Here is a 25,736-nt window from a genome sequence, read left to right on the forward strand (position 1 = left end):
ATTTAGGTTGTAATTGTGACTTAGCTCAGCATCAACCGTGCGTATGAGCCTGTCAGCCGTATGAGTGAGGCTTCACTCGGACGTATGACTAAGTCTAACATAGTCAAACATCCAAATCTCGTTCCTGCAGTTGCTGTAACCACATACAAACACGGATAGGATAATAACGAACGATCATGGTGGCCTGTAAACTGTTGTACCAGCAATGGACGTGGGTAGATGTCTAGGGACTTTCATAAAATGCATCAACAGAAGGTGTGAGTTGTAAGAAAACGAAGGAGGTGAATTTATAAGAAAATCTCCGACAGAACAATTAAAATGGACGATCGCATTTAAAGCGGATCCTAATTCCTTTTGTTACCGGAGAATCAAATCTTATTACAAAGATTTTCTTCAAATCCCTTGAAATCTGGAAATCAATCATATCTACGCAAATGATAAGATGAATCTACACTTACTCATTTCACTCTTCTATATTAGCTTCATTTGTACTCTTCATATAAATGGATTGTTTATCCAAATTATTCGCTGATGATAAAACTCTAATTTTCAGCCTGTATGCATCATGAAAACATACTTATTATCATTCACGACCTTTCCACTCAAATTTCGAGACGAAATTTCTTTAACGGGTAGGTACTGTGACAACCCGGAAATTTCCAACCAAATTTAAACTTTATCTTTATATTATTCCGACACGATAAGCAAAGTTTGTTAAGTTAAATCTCAAGAATTTTAAATTGTGTTCATACATTCATTATAACCTCGACCAAATTCCGACGATTCACGAACCGTTATATATAAATAAATATGTATATATATGTATATATATTATAACTTGAGAATATTAATAAAGTATTAAACGTATAATACTTTACATGAACGTATTTGTTTCAATATGTTTATCGATGGAATTAGAAGATAATATCAAATGATTGATTTATCAGATACATTATGATATGATTACGGGTCTATATTATGAGGTCCACTGTGATTTAAGAAATCTATTCTTTTTGACAACATTCAGAAAATGGTAAAGTGATTTATAAGTAAGAACGTGAAGTGTAAATAACTTAGATGTTGGATATCGACAAGTTATGTAACTCGACATTTTTCATTAAGATGATTTCATACGTTTATTTAATCTTTGAACTTTATCCCATGCTTCACCAACAAACTGTAATTTAAAAACTTGAAACCTATTATGAATACATATGATTCTACTTTTCTAAAATATTTTATGATATAACAATTTCCATTATTTTAACCTTTGAACAAAATGATTCTTAAAAATATATTTGGTTTTGGAAAACAAAATTATTATATTTATTTGATTTAGTACAAAAACGTTTTCAGTTTAAAAAGAACTTTATTATTAAAACGTATATAACTTTTATAAATATCTAGAACCACTTTTGACAACTCATTACTTAACCAGTATGATAAAGATAAGGATATTTATATTTTATTTTATTAAATATATATAACGATTTAAATTAATATTATATATATTTATACGCGTATTATACGTACATAGTTTTATACTTTTACTATACTTAAACTTTACCTTTACTTTATTTTTACTTTACTTTAACTTTAATAATTCACTTTAATAATTCATACTTTAATAATTCACTTTAATAATTCATACTTTAATAATTCACTTTAATAATTCAAAAATCTATTATAAATAGAATTCAATAGGTTTCATTATTTCATAAGAAACTTGAAAATATTTTTCTCTAAACTCTCTCAAACGATTTACATATATATATTTACTCCGTATTATTTCAAGATATTATTAGTATACATAAAATATTACGTCAGAGTGCTGTCCGAGTGATTTCGAAATTGTTTTTCGAGTGGGATTGGATTAAGGAAATTATGGGTTATAGCTATGGAGGTGATTGGGTATGGTTCATGGGTATGCTCGTGAGATCAATATAGTGTTTATCATCTCCGTTGCGTCTACGTACCTTTCCTGCAATATTGAATCTCAATATTGATACGTGAGTACTCATAATTTAACTTTTACATACTAATAGTGTATCCCTGACTAGTGCTCGAGTATATAGGATTATGCATGTTTGTACTTTTGATATTGCCTTTAGTTAGGTTATGTTGAATCCTGAATTAGTTATATATGCGACTGAGATAAGGTATAAGATATGCATGTCGTTGGAAAGCTAGCGAAAAATTAAGAACTTTTCATTTAGATATCGAATGATTTCGATGAACGGATTTGAAGTTATAGTCCATCGAATTTTTGTATTATTATTAAAAATGATTATTATTATCGTCGTTATTATCGTCGTTCTAGTTTTATCTTATTATCATTATTATTATCTTTATCAATAAAAGGATTTATCATTAAAAATTGTTATTTTTTTTATTATTACTATCGTTATTATCGTTAAAATTATAATTAGTATTATTATTATTATCCAATTATTATTATTATTATTATTATTATTATTATTATTATTATTATTATTATTATTATTATTATTATTATTATTATTGGTATTATTATTATTATTATCATTATTAACATATATATCATTATTTAAAAATGGTTATTGTTATTGTTATTATTATTATTACTATATTATCATTAAGATAATTATTAGTATTATCGTTAATAATGTTATAGTAACTATCATTATTAATATTAGTGTAATTAAAACAAATATCTGTAACACCTAATTATTTTGATTACTATTATTATCATTATTAAGAACACGATATAAAAGACGATTAAAAGCTATTAAACGAAACGATTAGGAAATAATGGGTAAGAGTATCATGATGAAATTAAAATATTATAAGATATTGATTTAGATAAAATTATCGTTCTTATTATTTTTATCATTACTATTATTATTAAAATTATCGCTAGTATTAAAACTATCATTTTAACAAAAATTATCATTTTAATAGAAATGTCATTGTTACTATAAAATATCATTAATATTATTATTATTTTAAATAGAATTATTATTTTAAAGATAATATTAAAAATTATCGTAAATATTAAAGTTATCATAATTAGAATTATCGTTTTATCATAATGTCATCTTAGTAATTATAAATATTGATATTTTTATAATAATAATTATTATTACAAAATAATACAACTTTTACTTACTATCATTATAGATATTATTTTATCAAATAAATATTTGATACAAACATATTTTACTACGTGTAATAACTTACTTTAATAATACCTATCATATTATCTTTATAATATTAAATGAACCCTATAAATTTTATTACTTAATATATATAAAAGTATATTTTATTATATAAATATAATATAAAATTTTATTTATTAATAAATAAATTATATTATTTACTCTAATAAATCTTTTAAAAATATAAAACGACGATATTTAAACTATATATTAATCATGTATAGATTTTTGGAAATTATTTTGAGTCAAATTTACTTTTGTTGACTTTTGCATATTAGTCTCGAGCATTAGGATTGTGGTACACTATGACTTGACCTAATTTGTTAGACAAATATTGACCAACACATAAATATATATAATTAATTTAGGTTCGTGAATCCGAGGCCAACCTTGCACTTGTTCAATGACGTTATATGTATTTTTACTACGAAATACAGTATGGTGAGTTTCATTTACCTTTTTACCCTTTATATTTTTAGGACTGAGAATACATGCGCTGCTTTTATAACTGTTTTACGAAATAGACACAAGTAATTGAAACTACATTCTATGGTTGAATTATCGAAATCGAATATGCCCCTTTTTATTAAAGTCTGGTAATCTAAGAATTAGGGAACAGACACCCTAATTGACGCGAATCCTAAAGATAGATCTATTGGGCCTAACAAACCCCATCCAAAGTACCGGATGCTTTAGTACTTCGAAATTATATCATGTCCGAAGGAGGATCCCGGAATGATAGGGGATATTCTTATATGTATCTAGTTAATGTCGGTTACCAGGTGTTCACCATATGAATGATTATTTTTTGTCTCTATGCATGGGACGTATATTTATGAGAACTGGAAATGAAATTCTTGTGGTCTATTAAAATGATGGAAATAAATGATTATGATAAACTAATGAACTCACCAACCTTTTGGTTGACACTTTAAAGCATGTTTATTCTCAGGTGTTAAAGAAATCTTCCGCTGTGCATTTGCTCATTTTAAAGATATTACTTGGCGTCTTTCATAGCATATTTCGAAGAACGTTGCATTCGAGTCATTGAGTTCATCAAAGATTATTATTAAATCAATTTATAGTTGGATAGTGGATATTATGAAATGGTTTGCATGCCTGTCAATTTTTGATGTAAAGAAAGATTGTCTTTTAAAAACGAATGCAATGTTTGTAAAATGTATCATATAGAGGTCAAATACCTCGCAATGTAATCAACTATTGTGAATCGTTTATAATGTATATGAACGGGTCCTTTCAATATTAGAGATATTACTTGGAGTCATTCATGACATATTTCAAAAGACGTTGCATTTGAGTCATCGAGTTCATCAAGATTATTATTAAGTCGATTATAGTTGGATATATTATGAAATGGTATGCATGCCATCAATTTTCGATGTATTGAAAGTTTGTCTTTTAAAAACGAATGCAATGTTTGTAAAATGTATCATATAGAGGTCAAGTACCTCGTGATGTAACCAAATGTAATGTATTCGTCCAGATGGATTAGGACGGGTCATGAAAGTTGGTATCAGAGCGGTGGTCTTAGCGAACCAGGTCTGCATTAGTGTGTCTAACTGATAAGTCGTTAGGATGCATTAGTGAGTCTAGACTTCGACCGTGTCTGCATGTCAAAAGTTTTGCTTATCATTTAGTGTCGAAAATTATTTGCTTATCATCCTTAAAATCTAGACACGTCTTACTGCCTCTATTGCATAGACAATGTATAGATAAATTCATATCTTAACGTATCTGTTATCGTTACCTTTGCCTGACAGCTTCCATAGATTCCTCCGTAACTTATGGGATTTTAGTAATATATATGCATATGTAAATTATGTATTGCAGGGTACTAATCTACATCCTATAATCTATTTCTTATCGAAAATCCTTCAACTGATCGTATGAGATGAATCCCTCAATCAGTTCGAGTCCCACAGATCCCGATAGCTATTCCGATAGTTATTCCGACAGCTATTCTGATATGGATTTCCACTCGAGCTCCGAAAGCAGTGTAACCGGAATGAATCAACCAATTAGCAATCATCTATTCTAGATGAATTGGAGATGGGCTCGTAGACGAATTAACCGATGAAGACACGAAGAAGGCGATCCTTTCCATCCACCACATTCCCCTCTTGGCGAAGAACCTGAAGCACTTACCGACGAACCCATTCGAAACACCATTTCCACACTCATTTCCAGAGTATCTCGCCACGATTATATTCTATCTAAAATTCTAAACCTTATTCATCCGCTCGTTCCGACCGACAATCATCCTGGAGTAATGGAAAAAGTCAATGAGATTCGCGCTCGAGTAATCAATTTGGAGAATATGGTGCAAAATTTACCAGCTTCAACAACATCACCGGCACCAACAGTACCATCAGTAACAGCACCAGTACCATCAACAATCCATGTCTCAACATCTCATTCTGTACCTCGAGTATAATCATCGTTCTACGTATCGTTCTACATCTATTATCTTCGTTCTTCATGGCGATCATGTAATCTCTAATGTTTTAGAGATTATATATTCTTGTTCTAATGGTAAATCAAATGAGTTTAATATCATATTGACTCATTAAACCCATGATTATATCTGAAGAAAATATATATGTAAGTATATTTTCATAAAGATTGTAATTAAAAATTCTTTTGTACAAACTGTTAATGATGAAAATATTTTAACGGGTAGGTAATACCCGAGGAATAATTAGATTTCACATTAATAAATTACACTGTGCATTCTTCGAATCTGATTCAACGGTCATCTACTATCCTATTTACATCCACAGATATACGAATCCGTTTACCACAAAATAACCATTTTCATTCATTTAAAAATTTGGATTTTGACCTATCAGAATCCAACAAGTGGCATAATGAAGAAAACATTTGATAAAATAAAATTTGTTAGAAACAAACAACTTAACCATGAGAAAATTTTGTTAAGAATCCACGCTAACAAAATCCTAGCTAATTGTTCCTAGCTAACTGTTAATTCCTTATTGTACATTTAATTATCGCAATTTATTTCATCGCAATTTAATTCTCGCAATTTTATTTATCGTCATTTAATTTCTGTTATTTATTTTACGCACTTTAAATATCTGGACACATATACAAGGTTTTGACATATCATATCGACGCATCTATATATATTATTTGAAATAACCATAGACACTCTATATGCTGTAATGATCGAGTTCGCTATACAGGGTTGAGGTTGATTCTACAATAATATATATAGTTTGAGTTGTGATCGAGTCTGAGACATGTACACGGGTCACGATACGTATTAATTAATTCGAATATTATATATTAAACTATATATGAATTATTGGACTATTAACTGTGGACTATCGACTGTGGACTAATGACATTTGACAATTAAAATGAATTAAAATATTGATTATAACATATGAAACTAAACAATTCTTCAAGTTTGCCACTTAATTTCATCTTAAACCTCATTTGTATCTTGACGATTACAATCTGCGTTCAAAACCTTTCATGACTCTTGAAAACACCTCAATCGAGAGGATGAACCAACCGCACTTCATCTACGAAAGGAAGAATTTATGCATATAGTTATGCATCTGAAAACACTCGGAACCTGAGTAAACATTTAACACGTATTTGTGCTAGCTCCTTTGGCGTTGTTATTACCGAAAATAACTTTGCAATTCCTTTTCAAATTAGCCAATTTTTTCACAGCTCCAACAAGTCAACTTCTACTTTTCATTTGGATTAACCTTATTATAACCTTGATATATATGCGTGCTCTTTTATTGTTATCGGGGAACCTTTTATATTCCACCATATTACCAGCAGATGTACCAGCAACCTCGTCGCTCCTTGGTTTAAATCTCACTGACAAATCACTATATTTATCTATTGAAGTCTCATCATGTACTCATCCGCATCTTGTAACAAGAATTGCCATACCAATTACCGGGAATCAGCAAATCTGTATTGTGAGCCTCGCAACGTTTCCACATCAACAGTTATATGTATCCATATAACATTCATCTCTTAGAACTATGATCTTCCATTCCGAAATTCTGAAAAGCACCCAGTCTGCGAATTAATACTCTGAATTTTGAAAAGTTGAATGAAGCAACAAAAACTGTAAACGACCTCAACAGCCAAAAGTTGATGATAAAGAATTGTATGTTGGCAAAGCTCGGAAAAAGTTTGAAACTGAAAAACTGATTGAGCAAACTACGAAAGAGTCTCTGAACAAATCACAAGGACTAAACTTGTACATTAAGAATCCTGATGATTCTGTTTCTGATGAAATCTTTAGTGAATACCTTACTTCTGACTCCAAACTCTTGCGGACAAATTTTCTTCACCATCCTTCGATATTAGAAATTCCAAGATATCATCGTATTTTTCATTATAAATATCCTCCATATTTTTGAAGATATTTTTATAACTATTCTTATCTGAAATCATTAATCTCTTCGTGCTATCAGTATTACATCATATAGAAACTGTTAGTTTCTATATTATGTAAACTTTCGAGCTTAAAATATGAATGTTATTGAAGTAATGTTGGGAAATGATGCATGAGTTAGTATAATATAATGACACTTGATCAACGTGATTATATTACATTAAGTCATGCTGAGTTTCTAAATGGAACGTGATGATTCACAGATCATAACGTCATCATGTGCCATGTTACACGACTCTTACATTCTGTCTAATCTATAAACATATCAAGAAAATATTTTTCTTGATAGTCCTATCTTTCCTTGAATTCTGGTAATTTGACAAGTCAAATTGTACTGTTACCATTTCTTTCTTAGAACATTAACAATGTTCATTCTGAAACTTATATCTACGAAATCTAGACCATTACAAGAGATGCCCAATCGCAAGAAGAAGAAACGAAGGGACAAAGCTCCAAAATAGAAATTGGAGTATAAATCGCAGCAAATAGGGGGGAGTATTAACTGGGGATGACAATGATTATAGAAAACAGAAGCAAGGACTTCGAAGTATAAGGGAAGATATAAAGCCCAATAATAACACATAAATTACAAACTGTGTATATCAATGTTTATAGCAACATAAAGACACAGGAGGATTAAAAGCACTATAACCCCAAGGGCAAAGTAGAAATAAGCAGATTCCTCTGGTGGAAGTTGGAAAAGGAGAATGATGGTTGTGATAGTAAGGATAAGGACAAGGATCAGAACTGAATTTAGCATTTTCATAAATTTTTGAATTTGGGAATTGGGTATAGGAATGGTAAAAGTAACGGAATGGAAGAAGTTAATTTATAGTGAAATATCTGATAGAAAAATCGAGGCAGATCACCGTATTTAATTATAGAGATCTTAATCTCTTTATTCGCCGAAGAATCAAATCTCTTAGATTTCGAAGATTTTCTTTAAATTCCTGGAATTTCGAAAATCCACCGTGACTACGTCAAAAAGTTAAAGCTCTATCTCAATCTTTGTAACAGCTTCACTCGTACGCTTTACATAATCAAATCGTTTTATCTATATTACTCAATATTGATAAAACTCTATTTATCAACTCATATTCATCATGAAAACATTCTTATTGTTAGCCATGACGACCTCACTCAAATTTCGGGACGAAATTTCTTTAATGGGTAGGTACTGTGATGACCCGGGAATTTCTGATCAATTTTAAACTTAATCTTCATACGAATTCGACACAATGAGCAAAGTCAGTAATGATGAGTCTCGAAAATTTTGAACTATTATGATGAATTCAATTTGACCTTTGACTATGCCCGACGATTCACGAATAATTGTTTGTAAATAAATATGTATATATATAAATGTAAATATATGTAGTAATTTGAAATTATAAAATATAATTTAAACATTGGAATTAGATATGTAAAATAAGATACAAAATAATTAAGTACAATGTAAAATGAATATATATATATATATATATATATATATATATATATATATATATATATATATACATATGAGATCTATGTATAATAATTTATATAAAATTAAATAATAAAGAATCAAAAGAGTTACCATATAAAATATTATAAGATTATTAAATATTACATAATTAATTATATATTATTATTAACAAATTAAAATATAGTTGTTATAATAAGATTATTATTACTTTCATTATTATTAATACTAATATTAATATTAATAATTAATATCAGTATTAGTTATACTATTATAGATAATATATAGATATGAAATTTAATGCATTTAATTTGTTACCTTTACTAATATTATTATTACTTTCATTACTATTATCAGATTATGTATCTAATATTAATAACAGTGTTATTATTATTATTTTTTATATATATAAATATGAAATTTGATATAATTGATTTATTATATAACTACTATTATTATTAGTATTATTAGTATTGTTGATATCATTATTCATATTGTAATTAATTGTAAGACTACAATTTTTGTTACTACAAGTGATTATGTATTATTATTATTATCCTTATCAAGATTATTATTATCAATATCATTACTATTATAGTTAGTAGTAAAAATTATAATTTAAGTTATTATTATTATTATTATTACTAAAAACCATCATCTTTACTTAAAATTATTATTATCATTGTATTCTATTATTTTTACCATTATTCTTATTATTATTAGTATTATTGGGTTTGATAGTATTATTAATTAATAATAGTATTATTATTATTATTAAGGTAATTGTTAAATATTAATATCAATTATAATATATAGATATAGATATAGATATATATATATATATATATATATATATATATATATATATATATATATATATATACATCGCGTATCAGATACATTATTTCCTTTATCATATATATATATATATATATATATATATATATATATATATATATATATATATATATATATATATATATATATATATATATATATATATATATATATATTTTGTTTCTTCCCTACCCGTGATCCCACTGGCGACTTTTTTTATTTATAAAACAAAATTGATGTAATCTTTGTTGGCCACTTCGATTATTCATCCACCCTTACAGCAATCTCTGCTGTTCTGCTATTCAGAAAGGAAAAGAGCAAACAGAAAAGCATAAAACCCGTTTACTTTTATTTTTTTCTTTCACGACCCGTTTAATTAGAAGCTCGAATTCAAATGAGTTATCAAAATCCATAAATGTAGTTTGGTTAGGAATCTTTCACTCAAACTATATCCAAAATTTCAGTTTATAATTCCAATTAACGAATTTTAATTTTTAGGTCAAAGTTTCAATCAATTAAAGTCAACCGTTTATTCTTTCTTCAAATTCATGAATTGTACGTTGTTTTCAGTTCGATTGTCAGTTCCATAGTGTTTTAATGACAATTTAGGAAATATTTTATGAAGGAAGTGAGGTCCCAAAACATCTCAATTTCAAAATCATATATCGAGTTCATTTTTTTTTTGCGAACAATAACAGGTTTATTTTTATTTAATTTTTTTTCTTTCTTTCTTCGTTTGCTGTTAATACAAGAAAACCACAAGTGAATCGTTTATGTTAGTTCATGAAATCAAAAACCAAATCAGTTTGTATTTGATATGTTTGATCCTACGCTGGTCGACTGGGTCTGTGAAGAAGAAGAAATAAATGGGGAAAATATAATTACGGGTTATGTTAATTAATTCGGGGTTTTAATCAGAAAGACAGTAGGTAGAGGAATGGTAAATGGAGATTTCGGGTTAGCGAGAGGTCTTGAGTTCAAATCCGAGCAGAGGCAATTTTTTTTTAAAAACCGTTTTCCTTGAGGTAGTATGCATTTCTCTTATTATTATTATTATTATTATTATTATTATTATTATTATTATTATTATTATTATTATTATTATTATTATTATTATTATTATTATTATTATTATTATTATGATTATTGATATTGTTGCTATTATTATTATTATTATTATTATTATTATTATTATTATTATTATTATTATTATTATTATTATTATTATTATTATTATTATTATTGATATTATAAGTATTATAATAGTTATTACTAGTATGAAGATAAGTATTATAACAATTATCGTTATTATTACTAAAAGTATTATTAATGTTTTTATCATTGATTTATCATTTTAAGTACTACTATTATTATTATGATTATGACTAGGATCATTGTTATTGTTATTATAAAAATAATACAAGTTATTATTATTTTCACTAATATTAGTATTAATGTCATTTTTGTAATTATTAGTATTACTATCATTATTATTAACATAAGTACCATTTTTAACAATAACGGTATTAATATTAGTATTATCAATATCAAGAAAGTTATTATTATTAATAAATCATTATTATCAAAACCAACATTTTTGTTACAGATAAATATTTTGTATCTAACACATACTTAATACATATATTATAATTATATTAATAGTTTATATAACTATATATAAAAAACGTATTAACAACTATTTATGTAAATACTTATATATACAACAAATTAGGTATTTTTAATATAATACTAAATATATATATAGAGTAATATAACTATATTAATCACTTTAAATATATATATATACATATATACATATCATTTGTATATTACTAATAGTAGTTATATAAAATTTATACTAAATTCCATTTAAAATCATATACTGTATTATATCTTAAATTATGTTTTATATATGTTTATTTTGTATATATATATATATATATATATATATATATGTATATATATGTATATATATATATGTATATATGTATATATCAAAAAAATATTTAATACATATAACAAAACGAAAATTAATTTTTTAATATAACAAATTGAATATAAGAAACATATATATATTATTAATATAAAAAGGATATAACTAATAAATTTATATATATATATATATATATATATATATATATATATATATATATATATATATATATATATATATATATATATATATATATATATATATATTTGTTCGATTACAACTATGTATATTGACAAATATACAAATGATATAGGTCGTGAATCCGATGCCAACCCTACTTTAGTTCAATGTCGTCATATGTATTTTTACTACAAAATACAGTTTGGTGAGTTTCATTTGCCTTTTTACCCTTTATATTTTTGGGCTGAGAACACATGCGCAATTTTTTTATAAATGTTTTACAAAATAGACACAAGTAATTGAAACTACATTATATGGTTGAATGATCGAAGCCGAATATGCCCCTTTTTGCTTGGTAACCTAAGAATTAGTAAACCAGTCTACTAATTGACGTGAATCCTAAAGATAGATCTATTGGGCCTAACGAACCCCATCCAAAGTACCGGATGCTTTAGTACTTCGATGTTGTTTTATATCATGTCCGAAGGATTTCCCGAAATGATAGGGGATATTCTTATATGCATCTAGTTAATGTCGGTTACCAGGTGTTCACCATATGAATGATTATTTTTGTCTCTATGCATGGGATGTATATTTATGAGAAATGAAAATCTTGTGGTCTATTAAAATGATGGAAATAAATATTTATGATAAACTAATGAACTCACCAACCTTTTGGTTGACATTTGAAAGCATGTTTATTCTCATGTATGAAAGAAATATTCCGCTGTGCATTTGCTCATATTAGAGATATTACTTGGAGTCATTCATGACATATTTCAAAAGACGTTGCATTTGAGTCATCGAGTTCGTCAAGATTATTATTAAGTCGATTATAGTTGGATATATTATGAAATGGTATGCATGCCATCAACTTTCGATGTATTGAAAGTTTGTCTTTTAAAAACGAATGCAATGTTTGTAAAATGTATCATATAGAGGTCAAGTATTCGTCCAGATGGATTAGGACAGGTCATGAAACTCGCGCCCACCAGTTCTTATAGCCGGCAGTTACTAGTTACCAAAGCTAAGGGATTTTCGGTTCAAACTCGGTGTAGAATTTAGTATGTACTTGTATCCATTGCGTTTAAAATAAAGTGCATGTATTCTCAGCCTAAAAATGTAGATTGCAAAAGCAATTAAAAAGGGAGCATATGAAACTCACCTTAGCAGCACATAAAGTCGTTCACCGAAATGTGACCAAAACTTGAAATACCAAATAACCGTAGATCTCAACCTAGAGAACATATGTTGGTCAATAATTGTCTATCAAGCTAGGTCAGGTCATAGTGTATCACAATCCTAATGCTCGAGATCGACATACAAAAGTTATCCAAAGTCGTTTCAAAAAGTCAATATGACTCAATACTATAGTTGAATGATCATGGCAATCGAAACATTTTAACATTTCACATAGTTTTCCAATTCTTGTAAAATTAAACTATAGTTTTTATAAGGCTTTAAATATGATAAAACAATCAGTTTTGACAATTGTTCAACAAAACGAGACGTGCCTTATATAAGAATTCATTTACTCGGCTGGTAATATTTAAAAATCCATTTTATCAATCTCGTAAACAAGTTGTTTAAATCTTATTTGCAGATTCAAAAGCAATTTTAATTAATGTCAATCATAATTCAGTTGATCATATCTTTTAATTCGTTCATCGAAACTATTCGATATCTAAATGAAAAGTTATTGATTTTTCGCCAGCTTTCCAAAAACATGCATATCATATAACTTTTATTAGTAATATATGTATTTAATTCGTGATTCATCATAACCTGTTTAACGATGAAATTTAGCATACTAGCATGCATAAACATATATACTCGAGCACTAGACATGTATACACTATTAATATATAAAAGATAAGATATGAATGCTCACGTATCAATATTGTAATTCAATATTGTAGGAAAGTACGTAGACGTAACGGAGATGATAAACACTAGGTTTGATTCACAAATATACCCCCGAACATTACCCATAACCTCTTTGGAAATAACCCATAATTTTCTTAGCTCTAGCTTGCTCGAAACCCATTTTTGAAAGTGACACGCTCATAACCTCGTCGTAATATTTTATGTAATAATATTACTAAAAATAATACTAATAATAATAATAAGTAAGATTAATAATAATATTAATCTTAATAATTATAATAATAATAATAATAATAATAATAATAATAATAATATATAAATATAATACGGAGCAAGAGATAGATTGATGAAATATATATTGAATTCGATCACCAGGCTTCGCATTTTATAGTACCTGACTTGTCCCAGGCCACCATGCGATTGTATGGTTTTTGGGCATCATGGCCATGCGATCGCATGGCCCTCTGATCCAGCTCACATCTGTTTAACTTTTAGCTTGTCGACATATTTTTATATAATATATATAATATATTCAATTTAAATAATTAATTATATATTATATTAAATTCACGTGCATAGTTGACTTGTAATTTTTGTTCCGATAAGTCGTACATTGTCACTCGACTTATGTCCCGGTTCCAGTTTTTCGAACGTCCTTTCGTACACTAAGAAAACTGGCACTTTACCTTTCGTGACTCGTACCTTTGTCAAAATATAGATTTAAATTATTCAAAAACTATACCACTTGAGATATAACTTATACAATTGAGTGTTTTGGTCATTTACTTCTATAAATCAATGGCTCGTTATCTAACAAAGTATATTTAATAATATTGTTTTAAATCAAAACATTTTGTAACCATGTTAATATTTAAAAACACGTTTTAATATACGTCGCAAGTTATTCATAGATTTAATTCTAACAGTTAATATTCCTTATTTTGTACGTGTCCAAATTATGTTATTTAAACAAAAACATATTAACAATTAATTCTATAATATCTAAAAACATTTTCACACATTTGAAACACAATCAATTGAATATTATGCAGTTTAGTTCTCCATTAACTTTTATCTAACTTTCATTATCTAACGTTTTATCATTTATTCCGAATACCGTTAAAAAGGAATGATTTCTCAAATCAACGTGGACCTCACAACAGAGACCCGTAATAATATCATAATCCTTAAGGGACTCAATAAATATCTTTTAATTCAATCGTTTGGCATAATATTTTAACTCCGTAGTTGAATATATCAATCAGATAATCAAACCAATAAGTTTAATGCACAATATCATTTACTTAACACTTTGTTACGTTTTCAAGTTATAATATATGTATCTATTTACATATAATTGTTCGCGAATCGTTGAGAACAATCGAAGGGTAATTGAATAGTTCAAAATTTTGAGATTCAACTTCATAGACTTTGCTTATCATGTCGGAAACGTTAAAGATTAAGTTTAAATTTGGTCAGAAATTTCCGGGTCATCACAATTATGGATTCGTGGACTTGGTAAATTTGCTCGATGATAATATTCTTAATAAAAGGATGTTGGTTCGTGAAGAATTTTTGAAGAATCGGTTAACTCCTAGTAAAGTTGCAATTTTCATATGGAGGGCATTAAAAAGGCGGATTCCGGTACGTATCGAACTTGATAAAAGAGGTATAGACTTGGATTCATTAGATGTCCTTTATGTGATGATGATGTGGAGACCATTGAACATACTCTAATTTTTTGTCGTCATGCAATGGATATTTGGGTTCGGGTCTATAAATGGTGGGGCTTAGGTTCGGTATCGAACTTAAGCATAGATGAAATCTTTCGTGGAAAATGTAATCCTTATCCCCTCTTTGGTCGAGTATTTGGCAAGCAATTGAATGGACGTTAGGATATTTGATTTGGAAAAATAGAAACCAAAAAGTTTTTTTGAACTCTTCATGGAGCGGTTCTACGGGGCTATTAGAGATTCAACTCAAGTCTTTTGAATGGATTTCTAATAGATTGAAGAATAGAAAGTTAGAGTGGTTAGGTTGGATCTCGAATCCATGGTCTTGTCTTGTGTAGCATAGCTTTTTGTAGTTGCTTTCTCCGCAACTTGGTTGTAGTCGAGTTTTCTCATTTGTGTGTTCCTATGTCGATCCTTATTGTACGGGTTTCCCCCCTTTAGTGGGCTTGTGTTAATCTATTCTTGCTTTTCGAAAAAAAAATAACTTTTTCACAACCTTCCAATAGCCTTGGTATATCACCCTCAACCTTCACACAACCTTTTTAAAAATGTTAGTGATTTTAGTGTCTTCAAAATTCATTTTAGTTATTCGTAAATTACTTAAAAGCAAGTGTTATCAAGTTATACACAATAATGAGATTGGAGAGTGTAGAATGCACGTTCGTAAAAGTTATCTAAATACTGTTGTAGAAATAAACGGGGGTCAAGGGGATTGTGCCCCATTGTTTGGGTCTAGGGGCCAATGTAACACCCTCATTTTTTTAAGTCGCAGTGAAAGTAATTAAACAAAATCATATACATATGTCAAAACATAACCTTAACTAGTTGTGGAGCCCTTGCTTTGCGCCGGGGCTCCGTTTTGAATGCGAGTTAAAAAAAAGTCTTGATCTATTTTGTAAAAAAGAATTTTTTTTTCGACAACTAACATTGAAGGGTTGTTCCTTTTGTGAAAGTTGCTTCTTTTAGCGTTCGTTTTTTTTTAAAGTTAGTTGATCTATTTTGTAAAAAAGAATGTTTTTCGACATCTTTTGGTAGCATTGAAGTGTTGTTCCTTTTATGAAAGTTGCATCCTTTATCGTTGAGGAAAAAAAAAAAGTTAGTTGATTTTTTTGGTAAAAAAGAATTTTTTTCGACATCTTTTGGTAACATTGAAGGGTTGGTTCTTTTATGAGAGTTGCTTCTTTTATCGTTGGAGACAAAAAAAAAAAGTGAAATGACGAAAATACCCCTGATTAATATTGATAAATAGTGCTACAGTGTTTTTGTCTATTAAATATATAGATAATATACTATATATTTACTTTAGTGTTGCGTTACAAAAACATATAATCGTAACTATTACAAATATCAGAGTTCTGGGTGTGTCAAACATACTGTAAGCACAATAAATCTTCTCCCAACTGTAGCATACAAAAGATATGACCTGCATGGGGTAGATGTTGGGGATTATACGAAGTTAAGTGAATGAAACAACCTATCAGATAATAGCATACAGTATCAAGCTATATTAGCATCACCTGCATACAATGAACACCAACAACTATAACAGCAATCACAAGGAGACCGACGGTCTGGCCTAACCTACAATCACTAGCTGGTTTGTCTAGAGTTTATTAATAGTTCTTGTTACCGAATTATTAGTATAAACTTCCAGATGCAACACATATGCATCATTCCAAATATACTACTCAAACAATAACATTTGAACACAACATCTCTGTTCAATGTTGATCCCTTTTTTCGTCTCGACCACCTACGAGGGTTAACAACTTGTGCACTTAACCAATATACATCACCAAGAACATACATCATAATTATCATACAACATAACAATATGATCAACATTATAAAAGATCATCTAATCATGCAGTCTAATCATGCAACATGGAAACAGTAGCATAACCTCCTACTTTACACTAATATCTGAAAGGATAGTTCCACTCACCTGATAACAGCAAGTACTCAGCATTCTAATATTACTAAGCCTTCTCTTTTTCTTTATCACCTGAGTAAATCATATTTCGAGTCATCATAATATTCTAAACCAATAATATCAACATATAACTAAACAGTCAAACTCAGTTACAAACATCAAATGGGTCCAAACTGCACCAAACCCAGTCACTGATATCTCATGTACGCGCGAGCCACTTATACACGTGTAAGATCTAATTCGTGCGTGAGAATTCTCACACGTGCATGTGAACTGATATATGCCCAATGTGGTTTATCACTCTCAACTGTACGTGTGACAAACTCATCCGTGCTGGTGACTGTCTCATCTGTGCATGTGAGATCTTACACACGCGTGTGACATATCATATGTGTGGTTGGAGAAGAACAACATCGTTTTGCTGTTTACGGGTTTACACACTCAAAATCATGATTCTAGCTGTTTTGGTCAATCTTAGGATGCATAAACATCGTATAACATGTAAGGGAGTTATAGCATTTAACAATCAAATCATATAAACACTCAAAGTCAAGAATAAATCCATAGTTCATCATTTTACAAAACCTAACAGAAACCCAAATTAAAATCATTCACTTCAGTCATACATACCTTGTTATGATTCTGAAAATCACAGGGATTCAATTTCACAACTTGATTTTAACAACGAAACGAGAATCGAAAAATTGAGGTTTATGGTTCAAGGGTGCGTTTGTGTACAGTGTGAGTTTGAGATATTTCCAAACAAGGAAATGAAAATAAATACTGAGTATATATGTAATTGGGTTCTTCAAAGTAAGAAAACTCCACTCCCCACTACACATGAGTATTTAATGGATAACTAAAATACAACGCTCCTCATTAGACAACCCTAACAAAGTCTAAATCAAAAAAACATATACGTTCAGTGACCCTTGTCACAAAACGAACTCAACCAACCACATAAATAATTATAAACACACAATTAAATATGTCACTAATTATCTAAGGCAATAGCAACTAAGGGCAAAATAGTAAACTTACATCTAAGCCCAAATAGCAGGTGTTAGAGGCAGTGTCCTCGTACACTGAAAAGTTGTATCAAACTCCCGCGATAAAAGGGTAGATTGCTTTCAAAGAAAAAAAATACAGAGATATTAAATTCCCAATATTAATATATTATATTAGTGATTTCATTGTCAAAAACACAAATTAACATTCTTTTCTTTTTAGTGTAAAGATTTTGTGTACCTATACATCTATTATGCCGAAATACTTTATAAAGAAATCAAACGATTCAAGAATCATCTCGATTATCAATTTTCATACCCACAGTTATAACGAAAAAAAGTTCATCACCATTACAAGTGGCCTTGTAATGGTCTTATTGCTTATTATTCAATATATCCTTATTCATTTATTTGTTTTAGCAATACCATTCTAAATGTTAGCTTGAGCATTTGTCGTTAGCTATCGTTAGGCTATTTGTTTTAGTTGAGCTCGATTGTTTGGATTAGTTGTATGTTTTGTAGGGACTTCATCTTTTTGATGAAGACACTTATTGTTAATTTAAGTTTTTTATGTTTTTCGCAAAAAAAATAAAATTGTTAGCTTGAACTATTGACTATATATACTAATTGTGAAGGGAAATGTGGTGATTTATTGTTATCTCTATTGTCATTTCATGTAAAACGGTGGCGTTTAGTGTTTCTTTTTAGCAACATGCGGTTATCATTAAGCTTATTTTTCTCATTTTGTATTCATCTTTTTTTTTTTTTTTTTAATATAATCATTTTAAACTTTTCTTACATATCATTTGATAAAATGTACCAAATTTTGATCTCCGTATTGTCATAATAAACTAACGAAAAAGTATTAAATGTATATATAGCGGGATCACATATTGCTGCAATTTCTTGCAACAATGCGCAACTTATTTCTACACTGAAACAATGTTTAAGTTATCTCTATTAATGTTTAGGTATATGTGAAGTTCGCTAAGTTCCTTGACATGGCAAAGTTTATATGATATCATATAATATAACACGAATTCAAGTTCATGTAGGACGTCTCACCGCTTCTATGTAGTTTTTTTTTTTTTTTTTTGCCATGCTTCGTGGACATGGCTCGTTTCGGGTGTCAAATCATTTTATGACGTTTCAGTGGAAGATTTTGGCGAATGTAATGCCCTGGACGAGGCGTTAGTTTTGACGAATTTTGGGCGTTAGTCAAATAGACGAGAGACAAAAATGAGATTTGACACTTCAATTCCATAGTATTATTTTATTATTTCATTTTCACCAAACTCTCAATCATATTACTCAGAACCGTTTTAAAAAATTTGTCACTCAAATTTGACACACGTACCTCATCAAAATTTGATAACGCCACGTCACTCCAAAAACCTCAAAAACTTCATATTTGCCTCCTCGTTATAGTCATGGTAACGAGTGATCTATTGACGTGTGCGTATTCTTTACTTTAAGCATATGGTGATGTTACTGGTAGCTCAATAGAGTATATGTATCTTTCTATGTAATTGTTCAAACATTGGTGTTAAATTCTGGTGTTTAATTTGTTTTACTATTTCTAATTCCTTTTATTTAACAGTAAAAAAATGTAAGACACTAGAAACATTACAAGACATCAAACATTTCAACTTATTCTAGACTTATGATACCTACTAGCCGGCCAATCGAAACACGAAGCTGTAATAAATACCATTACGTCACATTTTCTAAACGTATAAGTCTTGAAAGATGATTTTGTTCTGAAGTTTCAAAAAATTCCAAAGTGAAGAAAGAAGCACCACTTATCATTTATAATTTTAATACATGTTGTATGGGCTCATGTATAAATTGGACCAAACAAGCCCATGTAAAGCCATAACCAATAAGCACATATCCTTAAGGCATACATTTAGAACTTCGATAGATTGTACGTCACTAGAAATTGTCATTGAAATGGTTCATATATCACAAAAACCTGTCAATGTTTACAATTGTCCTCTTTATTTATAAGAAAAGAAATAAAGGATAACAATATACTTTTTTTTTTGAAAGGCCAAAATTTTATTAAAAAGAAAAAAGGTACAATACAAGGCATAAAAGACAATGCCCAAATTAAAGGAAAATACAAGGAGCTAAAAGACTAGAATAGCTAAAGTAACAAACGAATTAATAGCATCTATGATTCAACCATGATCGACAAAACTACTCGGATTGACGAGCCATTGTGACCAAGCAATATTATGTTTTCGGGAACGATTCGAGATCCACTCATAAGTTTTGAGTTGGATTTCATTGAGAAGCATTGGACAAGAAGACTTTTTCTTTCGAAAAATAACATTGTTACGGTGTTTCCAAAGACAATAACCGGTAACCCATTCCATCGCTTGCCATAGATTTGAAGAAGAGGTGGAACCATTACAGGAGAAGGAGCCCCGAAATCTGTCACGTACACACGAGGAGGAAACATAATCAAAATTCCACCAACGAGAAACTCTTGCCCAAACATCCTTTGACATCGTGCAATCACATAAAACATGTTTTAAAGTTTCAACTTCATTGTTACAAAAGGGGCATAGCAACGTGTCTAGGTCTATACCCCTCTTATCCAATTCTGATAAAACTGGTAACCTATTCAAGGATGCACGCCATACGAAAATCGACAGCTTCTGTGGGACCAACCTGTTACGAACAGTGGACATCGAGCCTGGGACAGCAGGTAATAGGCGTTGGTTGATTAATGCAGTTAGAAAAGAAGTGTGAAATCTTCCTGAAGGATTTAAATTCCACATCCAACTGTCCATAGCATTATCCGAATATTTAAAGTCCAAAATAAGTTGCTGTAGCTCCAGAAGTTCAGTTTCTGTTCGACCACATGGGCTTCTGGACCAGTTCCAATTTAGAGTCCAGTCATTCGAAATTGAACTTTGAACAAGCCGATCTTTTATCATGACGTCAGCTTCTGTTTCAAGTCTAAATAAACGATTAAATCTCTCTTGGAAACAGCGATCACCAATCCAAACATCCTTCCAAAATTTAGTAGAATCACCTGCGTGAACGGTCTTGACAAACGAGTTGCAAAATTGGATGTTAAACTCTTCTATGCTCGGCCTGCTTTTCTAATCCCGTTCCACGCCGAGTGCCTGCTTCAAATAAAATTCAAATTGTGAGATCCCAACCCCCCGTCCCGCCCATAAAGACTTCGGATAATTGTGACCCAAAATGAGTTTGGTTCATTGTGGAAGCGCCACCACCACTTCCCGAGAAGTGAAAGATTTTTAGCTTTAAGTGCCCCAATGTTTAGACCCCCGCCCTCATAAGGTAACAAAATATTTTCCCATTTGACCCATGAGATTTTAGTGTTTTCACCCGAACCGGCCCAAAACAATTTACGTCTCATACCTTCTAGCATGTTGATGACCTTTGCGGGAGCACGGAATAGGGAAAAAGCATACAACGGGAGGCTACTTAGTACCGATTTAATTAAGGTGAGACGCCCCCCGAAAGACATTGACTTTGATTTCCAATCCGACAACCTAGAATGGAACTTTTCAATGACTTTGTTCCAATCACTAACTTTTTTCATTTTTTGGCCAATAGGAACACCGAGGTAGGTAAAAGGCAAGGAACCTACTTGACAACCCATATAGTTTGCCATATCAAGAATAGCATCATTAGAAATACCAATACCATATAAGTAACTTTTGGCAAAGTTAACTTTAAGACCCGAAAAAATCTCGAAGCATTGCAATAATTTGAAAAGGCTACCGGCATTTCTTTTGCTCCATTCACCAAAAAATATTGTATCGTCGGCAGATTGTAAATGGGAGACAACAATCTTCTCGGATCCAATTTCAAGTCCTTTAAAGATTTTAGCTTCTAAAGCTTGTTTCATGAGGATATTAAAACCTTCAACCGCTATGATAAAGAGATAGGGAGATAATGGATCTCCTTGACGTAGTCCCCTTTGAAGTGAAAATTCTTGGGTGGGGGAGCCATTGACAAGAACGAAAATGGAAGCGAAGGAAAGGCAAGAAGAAATCCATGAAATCCATTTATTACCAAAACCCATAAACTTAAGAACGCAAAATAGATAATTCCAATTTATGCTATCAAATGCCTTTTCAAAGTCGGCTTTAAAAATGAGACCCTTTTTCTTTTGGAATTTCAAGTCTTCTATAATTTCATTGGCTACTAAAAATCCATCTAGAATGAAGCGTCCTTTTATAAACGCGCTTTGCTCGATTCCAATAATTTTTTGGATAAACTTTTGAATTCGATTGGCAAGCATCTTTGAAATAATCTTGTAATAGCTTCCGATGAGGCTAATCGGTCTATATTCGCCAAGGTTAATTGGGTCTTTTCTTTTAGGAACAAGTGTGAAGAACGAGGCATTACATCCCTTAGAAATGAGACCCGATTCCCAAAACCAATCAATAGCCTTTTTTAAATCGTCATGAAGCAACCAATAAAACTTCTTGAAGAACCCCATATTAAAACCGTCCGGTCCCGGGGATTTTGATGGTTCAAAATCTTTGATCGTATTCCATAGTTCATCGTCTGAAAAAGGAGCTTCAAGCATCAAATTGTCAGCTTCCGAGATTTTTTGGAAAGGAAGCTGTGACATACTATCAAAATCAGGAAGGGTGGAAGGGTTATACTCGAATATTTTTTTGTAATAACTAAAGATTTCTTCCTTGATTTTGGACGGGTTTTACTCCCAACAACCGTCTATATATAGGCCCCGGATATTAGTACGACAGTTATTCCTACGGATTGTGGAATAAAAAAAAGACGTGTTATCATCACCCTCCGCGGCCCACTTCAACCGTGCTTTTTGTTTGAGCATACACGTCTTCTCTTTGTCTTTTTGTAACCAACATGCTCTAGCGTTAAGCCATTCTAATCTTTCTTGATCATCGATTATGCCCAAGTCTGCTTTTTCTTCATATTGCTCAACAGCCATTTTATATTTGATTAGATCAGAATCTAAGGCCCCATATTTAATCTTGCTCCATTCTCTTAACGAATTTTTAACGTTCTTGAGTCTGTCTCGGAGAAAACAATCGGGCCTAGCGTTGGTTACAGTTTTATTCCAGGCTTCTATTATTATCGATTCGACCTCCTTATTTTCCAGCCAAATGTCGAACAATTTGAACGGTTTGGGACCGAAGTCAATATTATTATCACACAATAACATAGGGCTGTGATCAGAAGTTTTTCGATCAAAACTCGTGACAGAGATATCTCCCCATGCTTGTAGAAAACCTTCAGAGACCAAAAACCGATCGATTTTACTAAATTTTTTGCCATCGTCACTTATCCTAGTAAATCGCTTACCCGTTAGAGGCACGTCAATTAAATGGTTATCATCGATGAAGCGATTAAAAAGTTTTGCTCTTCTTTCTGAGAAAATACAATTTTGTCTTTCCTCCGGTGCTCTTACCTCATTAAAATCACCACCGATTACCCAGTCTACCCCGCCGATATTCATGATTTGATCGAGAGAATCCCAGAATTTCTTTTTATCTCTATCTTTGTGTGGACCATACACGTTTACGATAATACATTGTCTATCTTTGCCTCTCCATGATCCTTTAATAGCGAGAAAGTGGTCTTTTCCCACCGCGTCATCAACAACAAATACAGAAGGGTCCCAAATTAACAACATACCACCTGACTTTTCAACCTTTGGTTTTTGTAGATACCGGAAATTTGAGTTGCCCCAAATTATTTCGACCCAATTATCGTTTACTTCATTACACCTACTCTCTTGTATTGCCACAATATCGGGACGAACATCTATACACATTTTTCTAAACCAGCCAACCTTACTATCCACACCATCAAACCCACCGAAACCTCTTATATTAAAGGACATTATCTTCATAAGGAAATAAGAACAATCGAAGGAAGAGAAAGAGTATTTATTGAAATTTTTCAACCCAACGTAACCCCAGTGCATTACCATATTCTTTTAAACCCACACTAGAAGCAGATTCGGATTCTTTGGAATTATTTAAGTGAACAGAAGAGTTCGAAACCTTACTTGACTTCGGGACTTGATGAGCTAATTGTTTGAAGTACATGATTCTGGAAGAGTTCCAATTACACATAGAGTTCCAAGCCTGAGCACGATGTGAACGGTCCTTTGGATTTGGGGGATCTTTGGAATGAAGGGATTTTAATTTAGGGGTTTGCTTCAGACTTTTTTTCGAAAGAGAGCAGGGTGGAATTGGATCTGATTGTCGAAAGTTTGGATTGGGATTTGGAACTAACGGAGGGGATGGGAATTGGAATAGAGTTGTGATTTGAATGGGGCTAGAGGGAGGAGTCTCATCCACCTGATTGATTTCTACAGTTGGTGTACAAGGAGAATGGTATGAAGAAAGGTTGGGATCACGAGTTGATTTGGGGGTTGATTTTGGATTTACTTGTGAATTTAGAGGTGATCGTGAATTACTAAGAGAGGATGGATTGGGTTGTTGTGGGTTAAGTTTAGGGCTATCAGTATGGATTGGGTCAACAATATTTGGGCTACGTGATGAATTGGGCTGGTGATTGTTAGGCTTGTGATTTGTTTTCAAATGGAACCAAGCATGTGGGCTTTGCGATTGGGGAGAGAATTGGACAGGGCATGATTGGGCTGGATCATTTGTGAAAGTAGTTTTGACTTTAGGTTGGGCTTGGGCTTGGGCTTGAGGATCTGAGTGGGCCTTTTCTTGTTTGGGTAACGGGTTTGTTAGTGAAGGTGATTTATTTGACATCGGTGTGTGGGGGACAGGAAAAACAGAAACGTTGTGGGGTTTAAGGGTAGAATGATTACCTGTGTCTTGGATATTGTGGGACCTTTTTTGACAGCTTTTCAAATTACCAGATACATTAATAGTAGGTTGCTTAGGGTTTTCTCCAGGAATTTTTAATTCTTCGATACATGTGTTTTCATTATTACAGCCTCAAAAGTTATTAGTAGTTTCCATGCATCTAGAAAATTGTTCCCTAGGCTGCCTGTTGGCCTTCTTCACCGGAGTATTAGTTTCCGGCACCGACTCATCGTCGGAGCAATCTTCCATTTGAGACTCGTGGTCAGGAATTTCAT

General features: G+C 30.8%; 1 protein-coding gene across 1 annotated transcript; it reads right to left on the reverse strand.

The window, feature by feature from the left end:
• Positions 1-23,351: 23,351 nt before the first annotated feature.
• On the reverse strand, positions 23,352-24,518 carry LOC139901862 (uncharacterized). Its single transcript, XM_071884533.1, has one exon. The coding sequence runs from the start codon at positions 24,516-24,518 to the stop codon at positions 23,352-23,354; it is 1,167 nt and encodes a 388-aa protein (XP_071740634.1).
• Between the last annotated feature and the right edge of the window lie 1,218 nt (positions 24,519-25,736).

The sequence above is a fragment of the Rutidosis leptorrhynchoides genome, chromosome 3, assembly GCF_046630445.1.
Source record: "Rutidosis leptorrhynchoides isolate AG116_Rl617_1_P2 chromosome 3, CSIRO_AGI_Rlap_v1, whole genome shotgun sequence".
NCBI lineage: Eukaryota > Viridiplantae > Streptophyta > Magnoliopsida > Asterales > Asteraceae > Rutidosis > Rutidosis leptorrhynchoides.